The following is a 17,970-nucleotide window of genomic DNA, read 5'->3' as shown; positions in this document are numbered from 1 at the left end:
GTTTCCACACTGGCGCAATATTTGCAACTTTTCGAATCACTGTGTAACGCTGCAACACTCTGTATGTAACTACAGGCTGGTATTGCCTGGTAATGTTCTAGAATCGGGCAATCTTCGGATGTCCAATCACACACTCCGTACCCACAATGGAAACATATTACCCTATCACTGAATCCTGAATAATAAAAACCTGCAGTGACTAATTCTTCAGCAGTCTGACGTAATCCTATTGGCCACTTTCTGTAAGTCTTGTATCTCGCATTCACCGACATATAATCGGCGGTAAAAGGACCGCCTGCTATCAGACGAGTATGGTAAGTATACACTCTCATATGTCGAACAAAGAAAACTCGTCTGATACTGTAGGTGACGGGGTCCTTGGTATCGGCGATAAAGGTTCAGCCAGAATATCCTCAGGATCGTCGGGGAACAGCCGTCTGCGAAAATCGAAACCTTCGGGAGGAACCACAGGGAAACAAGGATGACCTTCTAAGTTAAGTAACAATGGACGATCACAGCCAGAACACCACACGGAATTTCTGTCTGCCAACAAAGAAAGCCACTCTTTCACTCCCTTCTTCAAAGCTTCGCCCAACTCTTCCTTCCTGCGACGTAGTTCGCAGATACACCCGTGACTCGGAAATCCTGTTCTCTCGTCACCTCTTCTTTTCCTCTCTTCTATCTCCTTCAAAGTCTCGCAGCGACGGTGAATTATTTTTCCTGATCCGTTGACCACGTGACATCCACACCAGGGAGATTCAGGTATCGCTACATACATAAACGGGAAATAACTCAGCAACCGATCCAGGGCCGTTCGATCGCTGTCCAGATCGCCGCAAGACCGAACAAGTTCCCAGAACTCTTCGTAGCTGATCTCGTAGAAATTCACACCATTATCAGACAAACGTGTACCGCTTACATCCATCCTCACATGATACTAAGATCCTCTTTCCTTTCTATTTATACCCTTTTCCCTCCTACGTCACCATTTCCGTTAAACAGACTTAAAACTACAAGGCTACGCCCAAAACATGTTCGGGCATGTTCACACAGAACCGTTACACCACCCAGAAATTGCAAATTCATCCAAACCTACGCCCAAAACATGTTCGGACATGTTCTATTCAGACAGAAAACCGTTACACCCATTTCCAGGAATCTCAGACTCATCAACGGTCTCAAACGGGAAACGCCCCCCAAAAATAGCCACCCATCTCATCAACAACCGGAAACCCACATCAATCACTCATTAACAACACATCAACGCCATCTGTTTTCAAACACCGGAAAAACGTACTCCAATTTATATATGACGTCACACGCCAAAATAGCGTAACAAAAACAAAATGGCATCACAGAAATTAAAACAATTCATAATAATAATATAATAATATTTAAATTAATAATAATTTAATAATATAATCTGGTCACGTGACTTCCATTTTGTGACGTTACAAACAGTCACGTGACTCCCAGAAATTGCAAATTCATCCAAACCTACGCCCAAAACATGTTCGGACATGTTCTATTCAGACAGAAAAACCGTTACACCCATTTCCAGGAATCTCAGACTTATCAACGGTCTCAAACGGGAAACGCCCCCCAAAAATAGCCACCTATCTCATCAACACCGGAAACCCTTATCAAGTCCTCAATAACAACAGGAAACCCGCAATCTTATCAAAGCCCCAAAACGCCCCCCAAACCCACTTATCAATCTTCTCATTAACAACAGGAAATCCATATCATTAAGCCCCGCCCACTTTTTCCCAACAACCAATCAAAACGCTCAAAACCCCCACCCTTGCTTGCCCACACTGCTTGGTCATCAATTGATCTTTGATCGATCTTTTCCAATCAATTGATTTATCGGACTCTACGCGGGTGCATAACTACTGATTGCCATTGTTTAACTTTCAAGACTTCCTTCGGAACAACAGTTCTTGTTTGAACTTAGGTAATCTTTATATTGCTTGTTACCACGATTAGCAGTACTTAATGCTCCTTACCTACATGTCTATTGAAATAGTTGTATTAGAAAAAATAAGAACCACGGCTATATACACCAAGTATTTAGGAGGTCAATGTAACTAATAATTATTTTGCATATTTCCGGTCGTGCTCCATTCTTACCTGAGGATACTGGTCCAAGCCGTGAAGGCGGCCGACCAGGTCGTATAGAACCTGCAGGTTTTCAGGGGTTCTCTCGGCACGAGGCTTCAGCAGAATCGCTCTCTCCTGCAAGGAAAACAATATACTAAGTTGTTATATATTGTTTATTAATATAAAATACAATGTGTTTCTACATTTACCTGTGAAAATTAGGATTTATTGCCTCCAGAATATTGCCAGATGATATATTTTCAAAACTTTCAAACAAAGCCTATATATACGATCAAAAACGATTCCATGAAAATCTACCGACAAGTCAAGATATGAGATTAATACCAAGCTCAAGAAATACATGATAAAAGTAGCTAAGAACCTCTTCCCTCCAACAGATTTCAATGTCGCACCCTCGCTTCGACAGTTGCACTTTCGGCGAGCATTATACTTTACGCAAGGAAAAAAATGCAGAAATTGTTTCACAAATGAAAATGCCGAAGCGTCCTTACGTCTGGCCTGACCACTTGCTTCTCCGCTGTTTTCCGCACGATGACCTTGACGTTATACTTGAGCGCCACCTGGGGCTTGGGGTCCTCGCCCTCCTTCAGCCAGTGGATGTTGGCGAGCACCAGACGGATGTAGGCTCGGAACTTGCTCAAGGGGCTTCTCTTGGAAGCTTTGCCCTCGCCGTGACCAGGGCTCTGCAAGAACAGGGTAGAATTAACGTTAAGGCCCACTTAAGACGGAAGCATTTCCTTTACGTTTTTGCTAGCATAAATGCAAATGCTTGCAAAAATCTTATAGCAGATAGCACTTTACAGTTTACACAAGGTTGTGTGCGGGATCCCGAAAAATCGTTTTCCGTCTTCCGCAAAAAAAAAAAAAAAAATCCCATCCCGATCCCGACTTCGGGAAACGACTTTCCGACTTTTCGGGATCCCGACCAGTTGGGAAATACCGAATGGTCATTTTAAAAAGTCGTTAATTCTCGATGTTTTCTGTATTGTAAGTGTCTCGAACTTATCGGAAATTGTTAGAAAATGACGTGTCGAATTCGAGATTCCCAGAGTTTCAGGAAATTTCGAACATTTCCCGTCCCGAAAATTTCCCGACTTTTTCCAGCATTTTTCGTAGCATAACCAATCAGTAGCGAGCTCTTGGTCACGAGTGCAGATGTAATGGCGGCAGCGTGAGATGTAAATAATATCACTTCACATTTTTAAAACCAGATAACTATTCAACTGAGAGGGATGGCGTGTCCTTTAAAACAGTATTACGTAGTACAAAGCAATGGCGTTGCTTAAATACACACTTCATAACGTACACAGTACACGTATGGAAGAATATTTTAGTTGTTTCAAATGTGAACACCTTGCACTCACCATAGATGGTGTAACCAGAATTGCCTTTCATGCTGTATATATTGTAATCGTAAAAGCTAACCGAAATGTTACATGAAATGATTTTTGGAGATATTTACATAGCATTTATGCTAGCAAAAATGTTAAAGGAAATGCTTCCGTCTAAAGCGGGCCTTAAAATATAGCCACAAAAAGGGTACTTTAGCCTACGAAGGAACTCGCGGTCAAACAATAAATTAGGCCTACTGCTTTGGCAAGAAGCGACAGTCTTAAAAATCCCCTCCCCAAAGGAGCCAGCAGAGAAACAGGATTTTGTGAAAATAACAGTTCTACGTTATGAATGGACACCGATTGGTACGGCGGCCGGAGAATAGGTTATAGCCTAAGATGATGATGCTATTATTATTATTATTATTATTTACTGTTATTATTATTATTATTATTGCTGTTGTTACTGTATTTGAGGTTTTGGGTTTTTTAAGTTGGATTTCTTCCTCTTTATTAACCGCCAGACACAAATATTGTCGCCCCTAATAACGCTCCTCCCAACCACCCTATTTTCTGTGAAGGTGTGGTGGATATGTATAAACATTAGAAGCAGGGTGGGCATGTTTTAAACAACTTGTTTTAAACGTTTGAAACACACAGCTTTGTCTTTTTCACAAATGTTTAAAACGTTTAAAACAAAGTGTTTTAAACGTGTTTTTTTTTTCAGACTTGTTTATAACACATTTTGATACTTGATGTTTGAGTTTGTGGTTATTTGCGTGTTTTCTAACTATGCCTTTTCATTTAATGCGTGTCATACTGTTTATTGTGCATATAAATCTGTTCGGTGGCTGAAAATGTAAGTTCAATTAACGAAGAAACATATCGTGATGAATACCCGTGGGTCACGTTTAAAACACCTGGCTATGTTTTTTTTAAAGGTGTTTAAAATGTTTTTTAAATTGAATGCTACATGGATGAAACCGTTTTGTTCCTCACTTAACACACTGCAAAATGCGCATCTTAATGTCAGTATTTAGTTGCATTCACGATAAAATGTCGTATTAAAGAAAATAAAAAATAAAAAGTAGCTACCACGTGGACTGAGTGGGGCCTATCAACTGTGGAGTAGTTGAAGCTTCTCGAACAGCCTACATGCGAGATTTAAGACTAACATAAATGTATATTTTAAGAATTTTGGCAAGCGTTTACTTTATAATAGGAACACAGTCCATCCTTGGATAATTAACAGATTCCTTATTAATCATTATTCTTAGAAAATAAGTCATCTTGGCATGATGTTTTAAATGTTTTATTTGTTTAAAACGTGTTTTTTTTTCGGATCATTTTTAAAATACTGTTTAAAACGTTTAAAACTTGTTTAAAAGAAAAAATGTTTTGTTTATTTTGAAAAAAAATTGCCATCTCTGATTGAAAGTGAAGTTAGACACATTAGACATATTTTGGGATTAACCCGAACAAAAATGACAAAGCGAAACTGTCTGGGATATGTTAAACCAGCCATCCTGAACGTATCCTGAAACTTCACAAGATTTCCCAGTCATGTTGGATTTTATGCATCTCTTTGATTTTTTTGGCCATATCTCTTGCAATTGATCGGTTATCGAACGATTATAAGATGTAAGATGGCCGATCGCAGTCGAAGCATGTTACCTCTCTCCGCAGCACGCCTCATCTCCAAGAAGGTAAAGCCCGGCACTTACCGACCTTTTCCTGCTCTTCCAAAAATAGGCAATAGTTAGGCTGGAGAGTTCAATGAACTAACCGTTGTGTTGATCAATAGAAGGGCTTTCTTTCTTCGTATCCATGTTGAGTAGTGTTAGTGACTCCACGTTTCACAAATGGACTCTCGGAAATCTCGTCACGTTGCTTCGGTTCGGAAGGTTTCGTCCATTCCTGAAGTTTGGTTCGCTTTGGTCTGAAAGCTCCCTGTCGAAGCGAATCGGCAAAAGCTGCACTGGGTTGTTTTCTCAATAGGCATCGTGTCGCTTCGGTCCATTGTTTGAGCATGAATGCTTTGCAGCGAATGCTTCCTTGCGTCCAGTGTCGCTTATCACTTTGGTGTAAACCACCGCTGACGCTTGTCGCTTCGAGGAAGACCTAAGCAAAAAACTGGACCCTTCTCCAAATGCCGCCTCGGTCTGTTGCTCGCCCATGCACGGTAAATGCTTGCATGTAGACTGAAGGAATGGCGCTTGTTACTTCGTTGTGAACCCCCGCGGTCACGTGTCACTTGTTGCCACGGTCTAGAACCTCCCTAAGAGACGTGATTTTCACCACAAAACCATGCACAGATAAACGATCCACATGTTTATAACAAAATGCTGTGTTGAGTTGGATGTCGATGTTCTTCCTCCACTGAAAATTTTGTCTCCTGTTTCCAGTAGATCAATAGGTGTTTTGAAACATATACTGTGTTTAGATTTTCAAGTATATATAAAAACAAATTGTAAATTAGGAGGAATGAAAAGTTATATTTACAGCTAGTACGTTGAGCTAGACACATACTATGTTCAGTAGGAAACCATCGAGTTTCAGTAATTTACAAGACGCACAAGAGTACAGTCACGGACACTGCCTACAATTGATAACAGTAGATTCTGTCTGCTGTAAACAGTAGAAATTTCCAACAGGAATGATACTTCACTCCATTGGCGAACTTGGGGGCGGGACAAGGATGGCGCTTGCCCCCTCCCCAAAAAAAAATCAAGTTTGTTAAAATTTACAAGTTAAGGATACTTTTGTTAACGCTAAGACCTGAGGAGCTGAGTAATAAACAATAATATTTATCATTTCACAAATGTAACAGTTATTTATCAAATAATCCTGGACACTATTTTTATGGGATGAAAAACATTTCAACCCCCTCCCCCAAAGTTAAGTGACTCAATAAATTTGTTCCCGATCAGACTGTGCAATCATATGCTGCACAGCCGTCACAATTTTCCCTTGTAAAAGAATCTCATCTTAGCCGATTCAAATTAACATACCATCAGCGTAACCGGATGGTCGAGAGGAATCAGAGGAGTGAAATGCTCTGCAGTAGCTCCACCTTTTACATAGTATTTTCAGAACCTCCGCAGGGGCATTGTTCAGATCCATGACAAAAGCCAAAAGTGTCACAAAAGCGAAATAAAATAAACCAAATCACTCATATGTGAGAGAGAGAGAGACGTTAAATTTAAAAACAACTCATTCGAGTGGGTGTCAAAAAGTTTTGCCTGTTGAAGTATAATTTGTTTAATAATGGAAAGATTGAAACAATGAACATACATATAGTTTGCCTGTAGTGTCCTCTACTCATAATTACCCTTCCACACAGTTCCCATCACGTTCGATGCATTTGTGCCAGCATTTTATCCAGCCCTCAAAATCAGTTTGGAAAAATTCCACAGAACACTCCCTGCTCCATTGTTCAGAGCTGTTTAAACCTCCTGTAGGTCATCGAATCTCATGCCACAAAGCACAGACTTAGCTCAGTCTTATAAGTAAAGTTCGAAGTGGGAGAAACCGAAAGTGTGGACATGACAAGGAGTGGCAGGCCATCAACGTCGTGGACCGACGACAACCGCCACGGGGATGATGAGCTCATTCGATAGGATAGACCATCACCATCCAGGAAATTTCTGATGCAGTGCACATGTCCTATGGGTCAGCACATGCAATGATTGAGAGTTTGGGATACCATTTCGTATATACACACGCGCGTCACTCACCAGCGTTCGCAGGATTTTTTCAGGGCGGGGAGATACAATTGTAAAAATGAATAAATAACGCCATTCTAGTGGAGAGGGGTATATATTTTATTTCGTTTACTTGGAGCTTTTTCACTCTATTAAAATTGTACTCAGAAAAAAATGCAATCTGGGGAAATTTTAAGGGGGTTTGCTTAATTGATTGAGTTGACCTTTTAAGTCTGCTTTATGCACAATGAGGATAATCAGGACTGGGCCTACAGTTTAAAGTTGGATCCGACCCACTATATGTGCCTCCACCGGGTATCAAACCCGGGAACCCTTGGTTACAAGGCGATAAAGATACTGTTGCCAACTTCGCTCTTTTGGAGCCAGATCTGGCTCTTTCGTGCACTCGTTTGACTGTGAACTGTGGCACCCGTCCTCTGCTCCACCATGATGCCACCACTGGCTCCGGTCCATAAAGACCAACCTTTACCATAAGCGTACATTTTGCACGTGACGTGGTATGTATATATAGGCTGCATCACCCACACCTTTTTCCTCCACACGTATTTTTATATATATAGCGCTGTGGCTAAGGCGAAGATGACAATATTATTATCCGGGTATTCTTTATTTTCGATTTCATATGAGCATCATTGGATTAGAGATGAGTATGCCGCCAAATCTAGGCGGTGAAAACTAAGAATAACTTGCCATCACTTTAAAGCTAACGGCAATAGCAGCGCCCCCACCCCTCTGACACCTAAAATTACCCTAGGAGGCTCTTCATGTAGCCTTCGTTAATCTAGTTCCTTCAAAGTCATCTTTAGTTCTATTAATGGTGAAATGTAGCTCTTTTATGCACATCAGGTTTGGCAACACTGCCAGGATGGCCGTATGAGGCAAGGAGAAATGCATTAGGTTTATGGGACCATCATTTTATTCCTTCTCTCGAGAATATCAAACATCCAATGTCGCAGAAAAGTACATGAACGAAAAAGGACACGTTGAACTATGTCATAGTAGAAGGAAAAATCGAAATTCGCATTTGATTAGCCGTAATTTGAAGTTTAAGTTAATTTCCCATAAGGGATACATGGGATTCTGTAAATACTTATTAATCGTATTTTTCAAACATGGTGTCTAGCTTACTAATCAACTTGAAAAACAGTTTCCACTTGCAACATGGAGAGAAATTCATACTCTCTTGCATACTAAACTCTTTTTTAAATAGCAGTGCCCAATCTGACGATATTGAAATAAATGCACAACTAGTGCGTAATTGTCCCTCCTCGCCTTAAGGACCCGAAGGCCCACTTGGCTCTTTTCCACCCCCTTGTGTTTACAACCGTGGCAGGGTTTTTCTGGCGTCAAGAGGAAACTGCCTTCCGACCATCTCATACGCGTAGAAATTCTGTTATTTCCTAAGAGTAAGGAGCAGGAGGGCAGATTTGCAGTAGCTAAAAACTTTTAAAACGGCAGGCATTTAGGCACTAAAAGTGATGAAAATGCACTTAGGCACTTGGTGGTACATGTATTGACTTCATTGCTTTGCATTTTACTATATTTTTCTTTGTTTTGCGTCACTTTATTTACACATTCGGCTACGGCTAATCGCAACGACGATGATGAATGGTGGTTAGATGAAATTGATGATAGGAAAGTAGCTTTATTAAAAAAAGAATAAGAAATGTGAATATAGGCTATGCATATTGCAGGGAAGAACTTGGAAATTGTGGAAACATTTACTGCTTTTGCTTTTCCGCTTTTATTCCTACGATAATGTCTGATTCTAAAAGACGCTGGCTTCAATCTCAACTCTAATCTGTGATCTCAACGTTGAGGACGAATGGTGGGTGATAAGATGAAAGGACAATCACGAAGGATCCTGGACAAGACACAACAGAACCCGTCAGATGATTATACTGGCTGTGGGTCCACATACCGGAGCCTCATTGATCTGCAACAATGCAGGAAGAGCACCCTCCATAAACACCTCTCGCAGTCTCAACCTCCAGATTTTAAATAATATTGGTGTTTTACTGCGACCGCAAGAGCACGTGTATGTGTGTAACCAGTAGCGTACGCAGGATTTCATCAAGGGGGGGGGGGTTATTTCGAAAACTTTCTACAAATTCACATTACCATTGTTTTATTATACTTTAATTAATTAATTAATAATACTTATAATTAATTAATTAGTTTAATTGCTACTAATAATACTACTAATGCAGCTGATGTTACTACTTATATCACTACTATTATTAAGTAGTAGAGATCTACATAAATATATTTATGAAAGCAATATAACAAAATTACATTTTTTTTGTTTCTTTGTTACAAAATAATTGTCTAGTCAACGGTTATTTGTATATGATAGGTGAGACATTTCAAGTGTGAAGAAAATCCATGAAAACAAGCAAATATATTAAATTTATTGAAATAATCAAAATATGAAACTCATTCAAGTAGCCGCGGTGGTCTAGTCTGACAACCTCCTGGGAGATCCAGGTTCAATTCCCGGAATTGGTTGGAATTTATCCAGCCTTGTCTCCGCACCCAGCCTCATATCAATGGGTACCTGAGAGCAACCCTGGGAGATAAAGGCTGCCGGAGCATGGTGCTGATCCCCTGCAAAATGACCGATATCGAGAATGTGTGGGGCCCACCACACCACTACGTGTGCCTTCATGGCACGGTGTTATATGCACGGGGAAATTTACATTACCTTTACCTATGGAACTCACCCAGGATGATGATGAAGCACGAGAATACATGTTGCCAAATTCCACTGAGTCTATGTTTTCGTTCAAAAGTAAGTTTATAGATATTCCAACACATTTATCACTTCTAGGTGATTCACAAAGCACTTCTTCAACATTATTTAATGATGTGGATGTAGACTCAGCATCACTTGAGAGTTCACAAGGGGATGTGAAATCAGTACCGGGAAGAACGTTTGCAATAAGGTCGGCACACTGCGACGAAGCAAGGAATTTTCACAATTCTCGCGAGAGTCGCTGCGCGACTTTTTGCAAAAAAAATTGCAAAATTGAACTTTACGGTCGCTTAGATTGTGTTTGGAATGTTATGTTTTTCTCCATGCTGCATGGGAATAATAATTCAAATTATTATTATTAGTAGTAGACTATTATTATTATTATTATTATTATTATTATTATTACTTTCGCAGATCTTTGACTATAATAAATTAGCCATTTTTATTTTTTTCTACAGCCTTTCCATATTATTCAAAAGCTCAAGGGGGGGGGGGTAAACCCGGTAACCCCCTCCCTTCCGTACGCCACTGATAAATGGTACTTGTACAACTTTACCACCAAAGCTGCATCTTGGTTTGGGGTTCATGCTGCGGAAAGTTTAAGAGCAGTGTTTCAAACTGTAAGCAAAATTTAGTGAAGAACAATTTTGCAATATTTGCCAACACAGTAAAATTTTCAGTAAAATACAGAAACATTAGCCAGGGCCACGGACCTACAGTCCGGACCTGCCTGGCACCTTCGTACTCTTGTCTTTTTCCGAAGATGAACTTTGTTGGTTAACGCTTTGCAGATGATGGGGACTTACAGTCTGGTTGACTCGTCACTAGTGTTGGGAGATATATCACCAAACCATAGGCATAGCTAGAACTTTTTATTTGGGTGTGCACAAAGGAAAAAATGAGGTCTTGTACCTATTTAATAGCATATTTTGCAACACAATCACTTGGCTCTTTAACTGCACTGATGTTTGTAAAGGAATATAAATTCACTAAATGACAGTGTTGAAAATTTCTGAATATATGTAGTAGGAAAAATCCAATTGCATAGAAATTACACATACACAAAAATGTTCCTAAATGTTACAAACAAATACATCAAAATACACATAATTTATAACAAGAGACGTCTGTCAAAAGGTACAATGTTCTTAAACTCATTAGTAACTTCATTTACATCAATAGACTAAGCTTTTTCCTCTTCCACAAATAGCAAGAGCAGGGCTTCCAATCTATCCTGCTTCTGAGTTGCTCTTAATTTAGTTTTAACTTAGGTAAGCTTGGAGAAAGCTCTGTCACACTTGCAGCTTGTGACAGGTATAGAAGAAAGGTGCTGCAGTACAGAGTAGAATGCAGTAAATATCTTTTTCCTCTAATGACATCAAAAAATCGAAAATCTATAGACACCCGTTTCATCAGCGATAATGCACACGTTTGTACCAAGTAATGACATTTTCAACTTCTTACAAACTGCCGCTTATTTTCTCTCTTATTGAAATATCTGTCTTTAATTCTCTTCGATAAAGCAGCTATTAGCATGTACCTAGGCACACCCGGCACACCCCGTAGCTACGCCTATGATCCAAACAATATATCGCGATATTGAAAAAATATTGTCCAGGCGATATCAACTAGACGATAAATCGTCACATTATTTGGCTATATATATATATATATATATATATCGTATCGGCGATATATCATCATGATATTTTTGCTGTATACATAGTCTCGATATATCGCAAAATCAAATTTCCAATATTGTCCATCCCTTAGTGTCAGGTGGCCACAAAAGTTAAATTGTGTCGAGGTACGACAAGTGCCTGAATGTGGATTTGAATTTGAATGTGAATTTAAAATTTTAGATCAGCACTAAGGCTATTTTGCACCCGTCACAATATACGGAGTCCAGCCCCTTATCGCTACACATAAGAACTCTAACGTTGCATAAATAAAATAATAAAATATTAAAATCTTCTGACTTTCGTTAAAAGCTGAGACTGTAAAGGAGCACTCAGCACGAATAAGGACACACAAACAAAATTATACTGGCCACGGGGCCAGTCGCCAGAGCCTCGTTAATCTGCAGTCCAGGGTGTACTATGCGGAAGTGAGGTTGACTATTGGGTGCACTACGTGGAAGGAGCACCCCTTACACCCCCCCCCCCCCCCCCGAATGTGGAGTAGTAAATGAAGGTATGGAGCAAAACATGCATGTGCTGTTTCTGTAGTGTTATCAAATTAATATCTATGTATATCGAAACGTTCTTTACTTTCCAAATATCCTTCGTATATTTGTATGCATAAAATATTGTTTATGTCAATCTTGTTCCACCAATATGTATTTGAAATTGAGATTGATGCTTCTGAGTTTTTAAAGAATACAGGATTAATACATAAAAATTTGAAGTCATGTACTAGAGCAAATCGAAAAGTGTTTGCCCCTATTTTTTTTTTTTTTCAGCCGAAATATGAGTGTGATTGAGAAACAGAGATATATATATATTCAATGCAATAGTTTTTCTTTTTTTTAAACCAGCCCAGCGTTAACTCTTGGCTGGTCTGCACCACGGCATTGATATCTGTTCACAAAGATGGCTGTAGTACTCAACACGTCCAATGTCGTATGAGCTGCAAAGTCTTATTTGTTTTCTATGGAGGGAGGGACGAACGCCCATCGAGATCCATAGTGAAATGCAGCCGAAGTATGTTGACTTTGATTTGAGAAGTGTGCAGTGGTGATGTTGTGAGTTTAAAAATGGCCGAGAAGACTTTCATGACAATGAGCACAACGGAAAACGTTGCCCGTGTGGATGCAATGGTGAAAGCGGATTGTCGTGTGCATCTGATTAACATTTCCAGGGAGCTTGGCATTTCTTATGGCATTGTGTACGATATCGTTCACGAATCCTTGGGGTATCGCAAGATTTCATGTTGGTGGGTGCCTAAGCTTTTGGATGACCTGACCAAGGGGGCTTCACTGAAACATTTACAGTGTTATGCCGAGGAGGGTGAAAGTTCCCTGGATCTTAATTGTCACTGGAGATGAAACGTGGGTATTGCATTTCACTCCAGAATCAAAGCAGCAGATCATGGTGTAGAAACATACACACTCGCCTGTTACAAAGAAATTCCGCAGAATGCCATCTGTTCGAACGTTGATGCTCACGGGTCTTCTGGGATCACCGAGGAGCACTCCTGCTGGATTTCGTTTCACAAGGTGACACCATCGATGCTGACAGCTATTGTAGCACATTCTGGTGTCGGCGAGCTGCCATTAGGAAAAAGCGCCAAGGGATTCTCGATGTGGATAATGTGTTTATCCTCCACGATACGGCCAGGCCTCATGTGGCAAACAGGACCATAGACAGACTTCAGTCATTTGAATGGGAGATTCTGGAGCATGCACCGTATAACCAGACCTCGTCCCCAGTGATTTCCACGTGTTCGGTCCACTGAAGAAGTTCCTGGCAGGACAGAGGTTCATTTGCACCGATGAAGCGAAGACCTATGTCTGGCGGTGGTTCCACGATCAACCAGCCAAATTCTACAACAGCGACATCTTCAAACTAGTGGTGCAATGGGACAAATGCCTGAACCACTGTGGTGACTATGTGGAAAAATAGAACAAGGTACACAGAACAATTCCTATTTTATGATTTCCCTGCATGTTTATTATTTTGGATGAAAAAAATTGGGACAACGACTTTCGATTTGCCCTCGCACATTTTCATCGACATCCATCGCCGAGAGGTTATCACAGCATGCTACAATGCAGGGGTCCTGAGTTCGAATCCCCGACTGTGCAAGTGTAAGTGTCTTTTCAAAAATTCAATCATATCATCACTCATTCTCATCTTTGAGGTTAGCCAAAATATGAAGAAAAGCGAAGTAAAATAAACTAAATCACTCCTCATACTGTTACCCATCATGCAACCAACAATCACTGCACTGACCACTTTTGGCTCCACGTATTGACACAAGGTCCAACTGACACTGCTCGTGCCTGACAGTGTTGCCAAATAATACATAATAAGTATAAATAATTGTTGTAAATTGTATGTTTCTTTTATCTTGGCCTGGCACTACTACCAATTCAATACTTTGTTAACTCTATTACTAATTTCATAATTGGGAAAAGAGAGACGCGGTAGTATATAAATATGGAGAAACTAGTACTCATTTTTATCAACGAAGCTGTTTTTTCTAGTTTCTCCGTATTTATTTATATTACTAAATTTGGAAAAATCAATGAAAAGAATTGCAATACATAGAAATGAAAAAAATCTGTTCAATTTGCTAGTAATTCTTCAGTGTTAGCAGCGAGGAACCAGAAAGGGGACAGTAGAGAGTGCAACCCCAAATAATCCATGAATCTTTAAATCTTCCCCCTCCTCCTCCATCTTGGCCCAAATAAGAAGCAAAGTGTAAATTATGCTCACCCAGGACATGGACACGGCAGAACCAGCACTGCCAGTACTCAGTTTCTGTTTACCTGGCATTTCTACTTAGAATTTTCAATTTTACTTTTGTTTCACATCCTCTGAAATTTTATACCATAATTTCGTTTCTATAAAAGAACAACATTGTTCCTATATCATTATTGAACACTTTTAAGTCATTGTTGCGATGCCAAAATGCTTGAAATAAAAGAAATTATTGGCAGTTTGTTCTGGCTTTGAGATAGGTGGAGGGATGCTTTATGGAAATCATGTATCTCGCACTGACTCTCAGTGACAGCTCGCAGTTTCCACGGTTTAACAGACATCACTGTGTGTGGTGTTGCCACATTCTACATACATCTTTACTCCGTTGAATAAAAATCTGTATAAAATCGGTTTCAGAATGTGAATTGACAGTGATAATGGATTTTGAAAACAGATTGAAAGAGCTTCAAAACAAGACTGAAAGTGTATTTGTAGGACTACCCAATACTAAGAAAAAGTTACTTACGAGTCATTCCATGCCAAATCAACACAGATATGTGCAAATTCCAACCTGACCATCTCCGATTTTCATGAAATTTTGGGAGTTGAAACTATGCATGGAACTTAGTAACTACGAAAAGTTTTAGTTTCATTTGTCTTGTAATTGTTAAATTATTCAAGGTCAAAGTTTGCATAAATTGCCCTTTTTGAGCCCGCTTAGCTATACTAAATGTGTTGTAACTCCGCCCCTATTTCGCCTAGGAAGATCAAATCAAGCTATCCAGTGATATATAACAAGTCTACCTTTGGATAAAAATATACTTTTGTCACGTAACCTTGACTTTTGACCTTGAATATCTCAAAACATGTCATCACCAAAAAACGTGATAAAAATATATTTTGTCCCTCATGCCATACTCTAAAACATATCAAAAAATCATTCTGGGACTGCAATGGGATCAGAAGATACAAAATAATATGTGTAACTATGTGACTGATAAAAGCCTCATTACATGAACTATGACGAGTCAAATGTCCCTTAACACCCCCTACAAAATGTAAAGGAGTTAGTTATCCTGGGTATAATTGGTCATGAGAGAAATAGGTTAGGTACAGGGAGATCCCTAGCTGTGTGTGTCAAGCGCAGGTCCAGCATATTGTTGACCGCCATATTGAATTCAACGCAAGAATTTCAAAGGAAATGGGGCGATGTGATAATATCAAATCAGGCTAGAATTTCAGGAGAAATGAAGCAGCGAAGGTTTTTCCAACGTATCTTTAGCCAGCAATAAGTTACGATATATGCACATTATAATGTTGTCAATGTTCCTGTGAGCATACTTGTTGATGTTTCTCACACTCACATAGAACATTTGGCAATGTAGCAGGTGCAATATCATCACAAGCGGCAACTATGCCTTCTCTCAGATGGTCAATATCACGTACTTTTAGTGCATGCACCATTCTCTTCAAATGTTTCTGAAGGTAAAAGTCCTCCTAAGGTGTTAGATCTGGGTAATGTGCATGCCTTTTAATAGATCCCTGTCTGCACATCAATATACCTAGAAATTTTTATGAAGAAGTTGCCACAATGTCCACATAGTGGGGTCACACTCTGTCCTGTTTCAAAACTCTGGAAAAGTGCCATATCCCGTAAGCAAGGATGAAAATCCTGTTCACTTAACAAATCCCAGAAGCCCTCACCATTTAAGGTTGAATATGGACCAACCATTCCCTTTCTCCATACACTATACCACATCATTAGCTTACCAGGAACAACCATACGGCTGGGATCTGTCTACTGTAGATTATCAAATCACAGGTATTGCATACTCTTTTTATTAACTTCACCGTGAACATAAAAATTATGGTCACTGAATAATTTTTCATTCCAAAGGAAGTGTCACATAATAGTTTGAGATACTTTTCCAAATATTTTTCACTATTCAACTATTTGGTGAATGTGGCTGATTAAAATCATATGCAATGGTGCGGAAACTTCTTTCTCTCCCGAGATGTCAAGCGTGATCTTGAGTTCCTAACACGTTAGGAGCATTCTAATTCTTTGTTTTTAACACCTCGAAAAGGAGAAGATGGTTACAAGCATTCAGTAATAACTTTTTGCTGGCTAAAGATACGTTGAAAAAACCTTCGCCGCTTCATTTCTCGTGAAATTCTAGCCTGATTTGATATTTCACATCACCCCATTTCCTTTGAAATTTTTTCGTTGAATTCAATATGGCGGTCAACAATATGCTGGACCTGCGCTTGACACACACAGCTAGGGATCTCCCTGTACCTAACCTATTTCTCTCATGACCAATTATACCCAGGATAACTAACTCCTTTACATTTTGTAGGGGGTGTTAAGGGACATTTGACTCGTCATAGTTCATGTAATGAGGCTTTTATCAGTCACACAGTTACACATATTATTTTGTATCTTCTGATCCCATTGCAGTCCCAGAATGATTTTTTGATATGTTTTAGAGTATGGCATGAGGGACCAAATATATTTTTATCACGATTTTTGGTGGACATGTTTTGGGATATTCAAGGTCATAAGTCAAGGTTACGTGACAAAAGTATATTTTTATCCAAAGGTAGACTTGTTATATATCACTGGAAAGCTTGTTCAATTCCCTGTACAATAAGCTTGATTTGAGCTTCCTAGGCGAAATAGGGGCGGCGTTACAATACATTTAGTATAGCTAAGCGGGCTCAAAAAGGGCAATTTATGCGAAGTTTGACCTTGAATAATTTAACAATTACAAGACAAAGGAAACTAAAACTTTTCATGGTTACTGAGTTCCATGCATAGTTTCAACTCCCAAAATTTCATGAAAATTGGAGATGGTCAGGTTGCGGGCTGTGTTGATATCATATGGAATGACTCTCACATGAAATTTTGAAATTTCGTATTTCCACGTTGCACAATTTAATGGTTATATCGTATTTGTTTCTAGTGAATGAAGACAGAGGGTCTTCGAAATTAATAGGATATAACCATTAAATTGTGCAACGTGGAAATACAAAATTTCAAAATTTCACGTAAGTAATTAAACTCCATTTACCGCATCCACAAGAAAAAGTTGTTTCGCAATATTGATAAGAACTGTTTTTTAACAAATTGAAAATCTGAAAATTAAGAATTGTGTTTTTTAAACCTTTCTGCCTGCACCATACTAAAATTCCATCATGATCGGACAAACAGTTTTTTATTGATAGAATTTCAAAGAGAACAATCGTTTGCAAAAGTACAAAAATCAGCACATTTTCTTTTTTCATGATGAAAAAAAACGAAGGCATACTTGAAAAAAATGGTTAGCATAAATTAATGTAGAATTGAATAAGCTAAATTTTGATATAACTTGTTCTTATGAAGGTCTACTGGTTAATTTTGGAGTTCAAGCTCTAGTGTCTATAATCTTTAATCCGACAGTAGATCCCAAGGCTTCCCACAGGAGAATGTGGGAGCATGCTTTTCCCCAGTTAACAAAATTTTCATAAAGCATCTCCTCCACTGGGATAATTTGCATAGGCATCCCCGACAAAGTGCATTTTCTCTTAAGTTGATACAAACAAGCAAAGTGGGCAAAGCCTCCTCACGG

At 39.3% G+C, this 17,970-nt stretch overlaps 1 protein-coding gene across 2 annotated transcripts in view; it reads right to left on the bottom strand.

The window, feature by feature from the left end:
• The window catches only part of LOC145989496 (cyclic nucleotide-binding domain-containing protein 2-like), a 67,489-nt gene extending 52,991 nt beyond the window's left edge, over positions 1-14,498 (bottom strand). For both annotated transcript variants that reach the window (XM_083124850.1, XM_083124851.1), the window contains exons 1-3: positions 14,375-14,498; positions 2,616-2,807; positions 2,134-2,238 (exon numbers count right to left, since the gene is read on the bottom strand). In XM_083124850.1, the coding sequence (XP_082980976.1) occupies positions 2,134-2,238; positions 2,616-2,807; positions 14,375-14,434 (357 nt within the window). In that variant the 5' untranslated portion in view covers positions 14,435-14,498. The remainder of the gene's footprint in view (positions 1-2,133; positions 2,239-2,615; positions 2,808-14,374) is intronic.
• Between the last annotated feature and the right edge of the window lie 3,472 nt (positions 14,499-17,970).

The sequence above is a fragment of the Lepisma saccharinum genome, chromosome 6 (assembly GCF_977018435.1).
Source record: "Lepisma saccharinum chromosome 6, izLepSacc3.1, whole genome shotgun sequence".
Classification (NCBI taxonomy): Eukaryota; Metazoa; Arthropoda; class Insecta; order Zygentoma; family Lepismatidae; genus Lepisma; species Lepisma saccharinum.
This window is presented reverse-complemented; position numbering and strand designations above follow the sequence as displayed.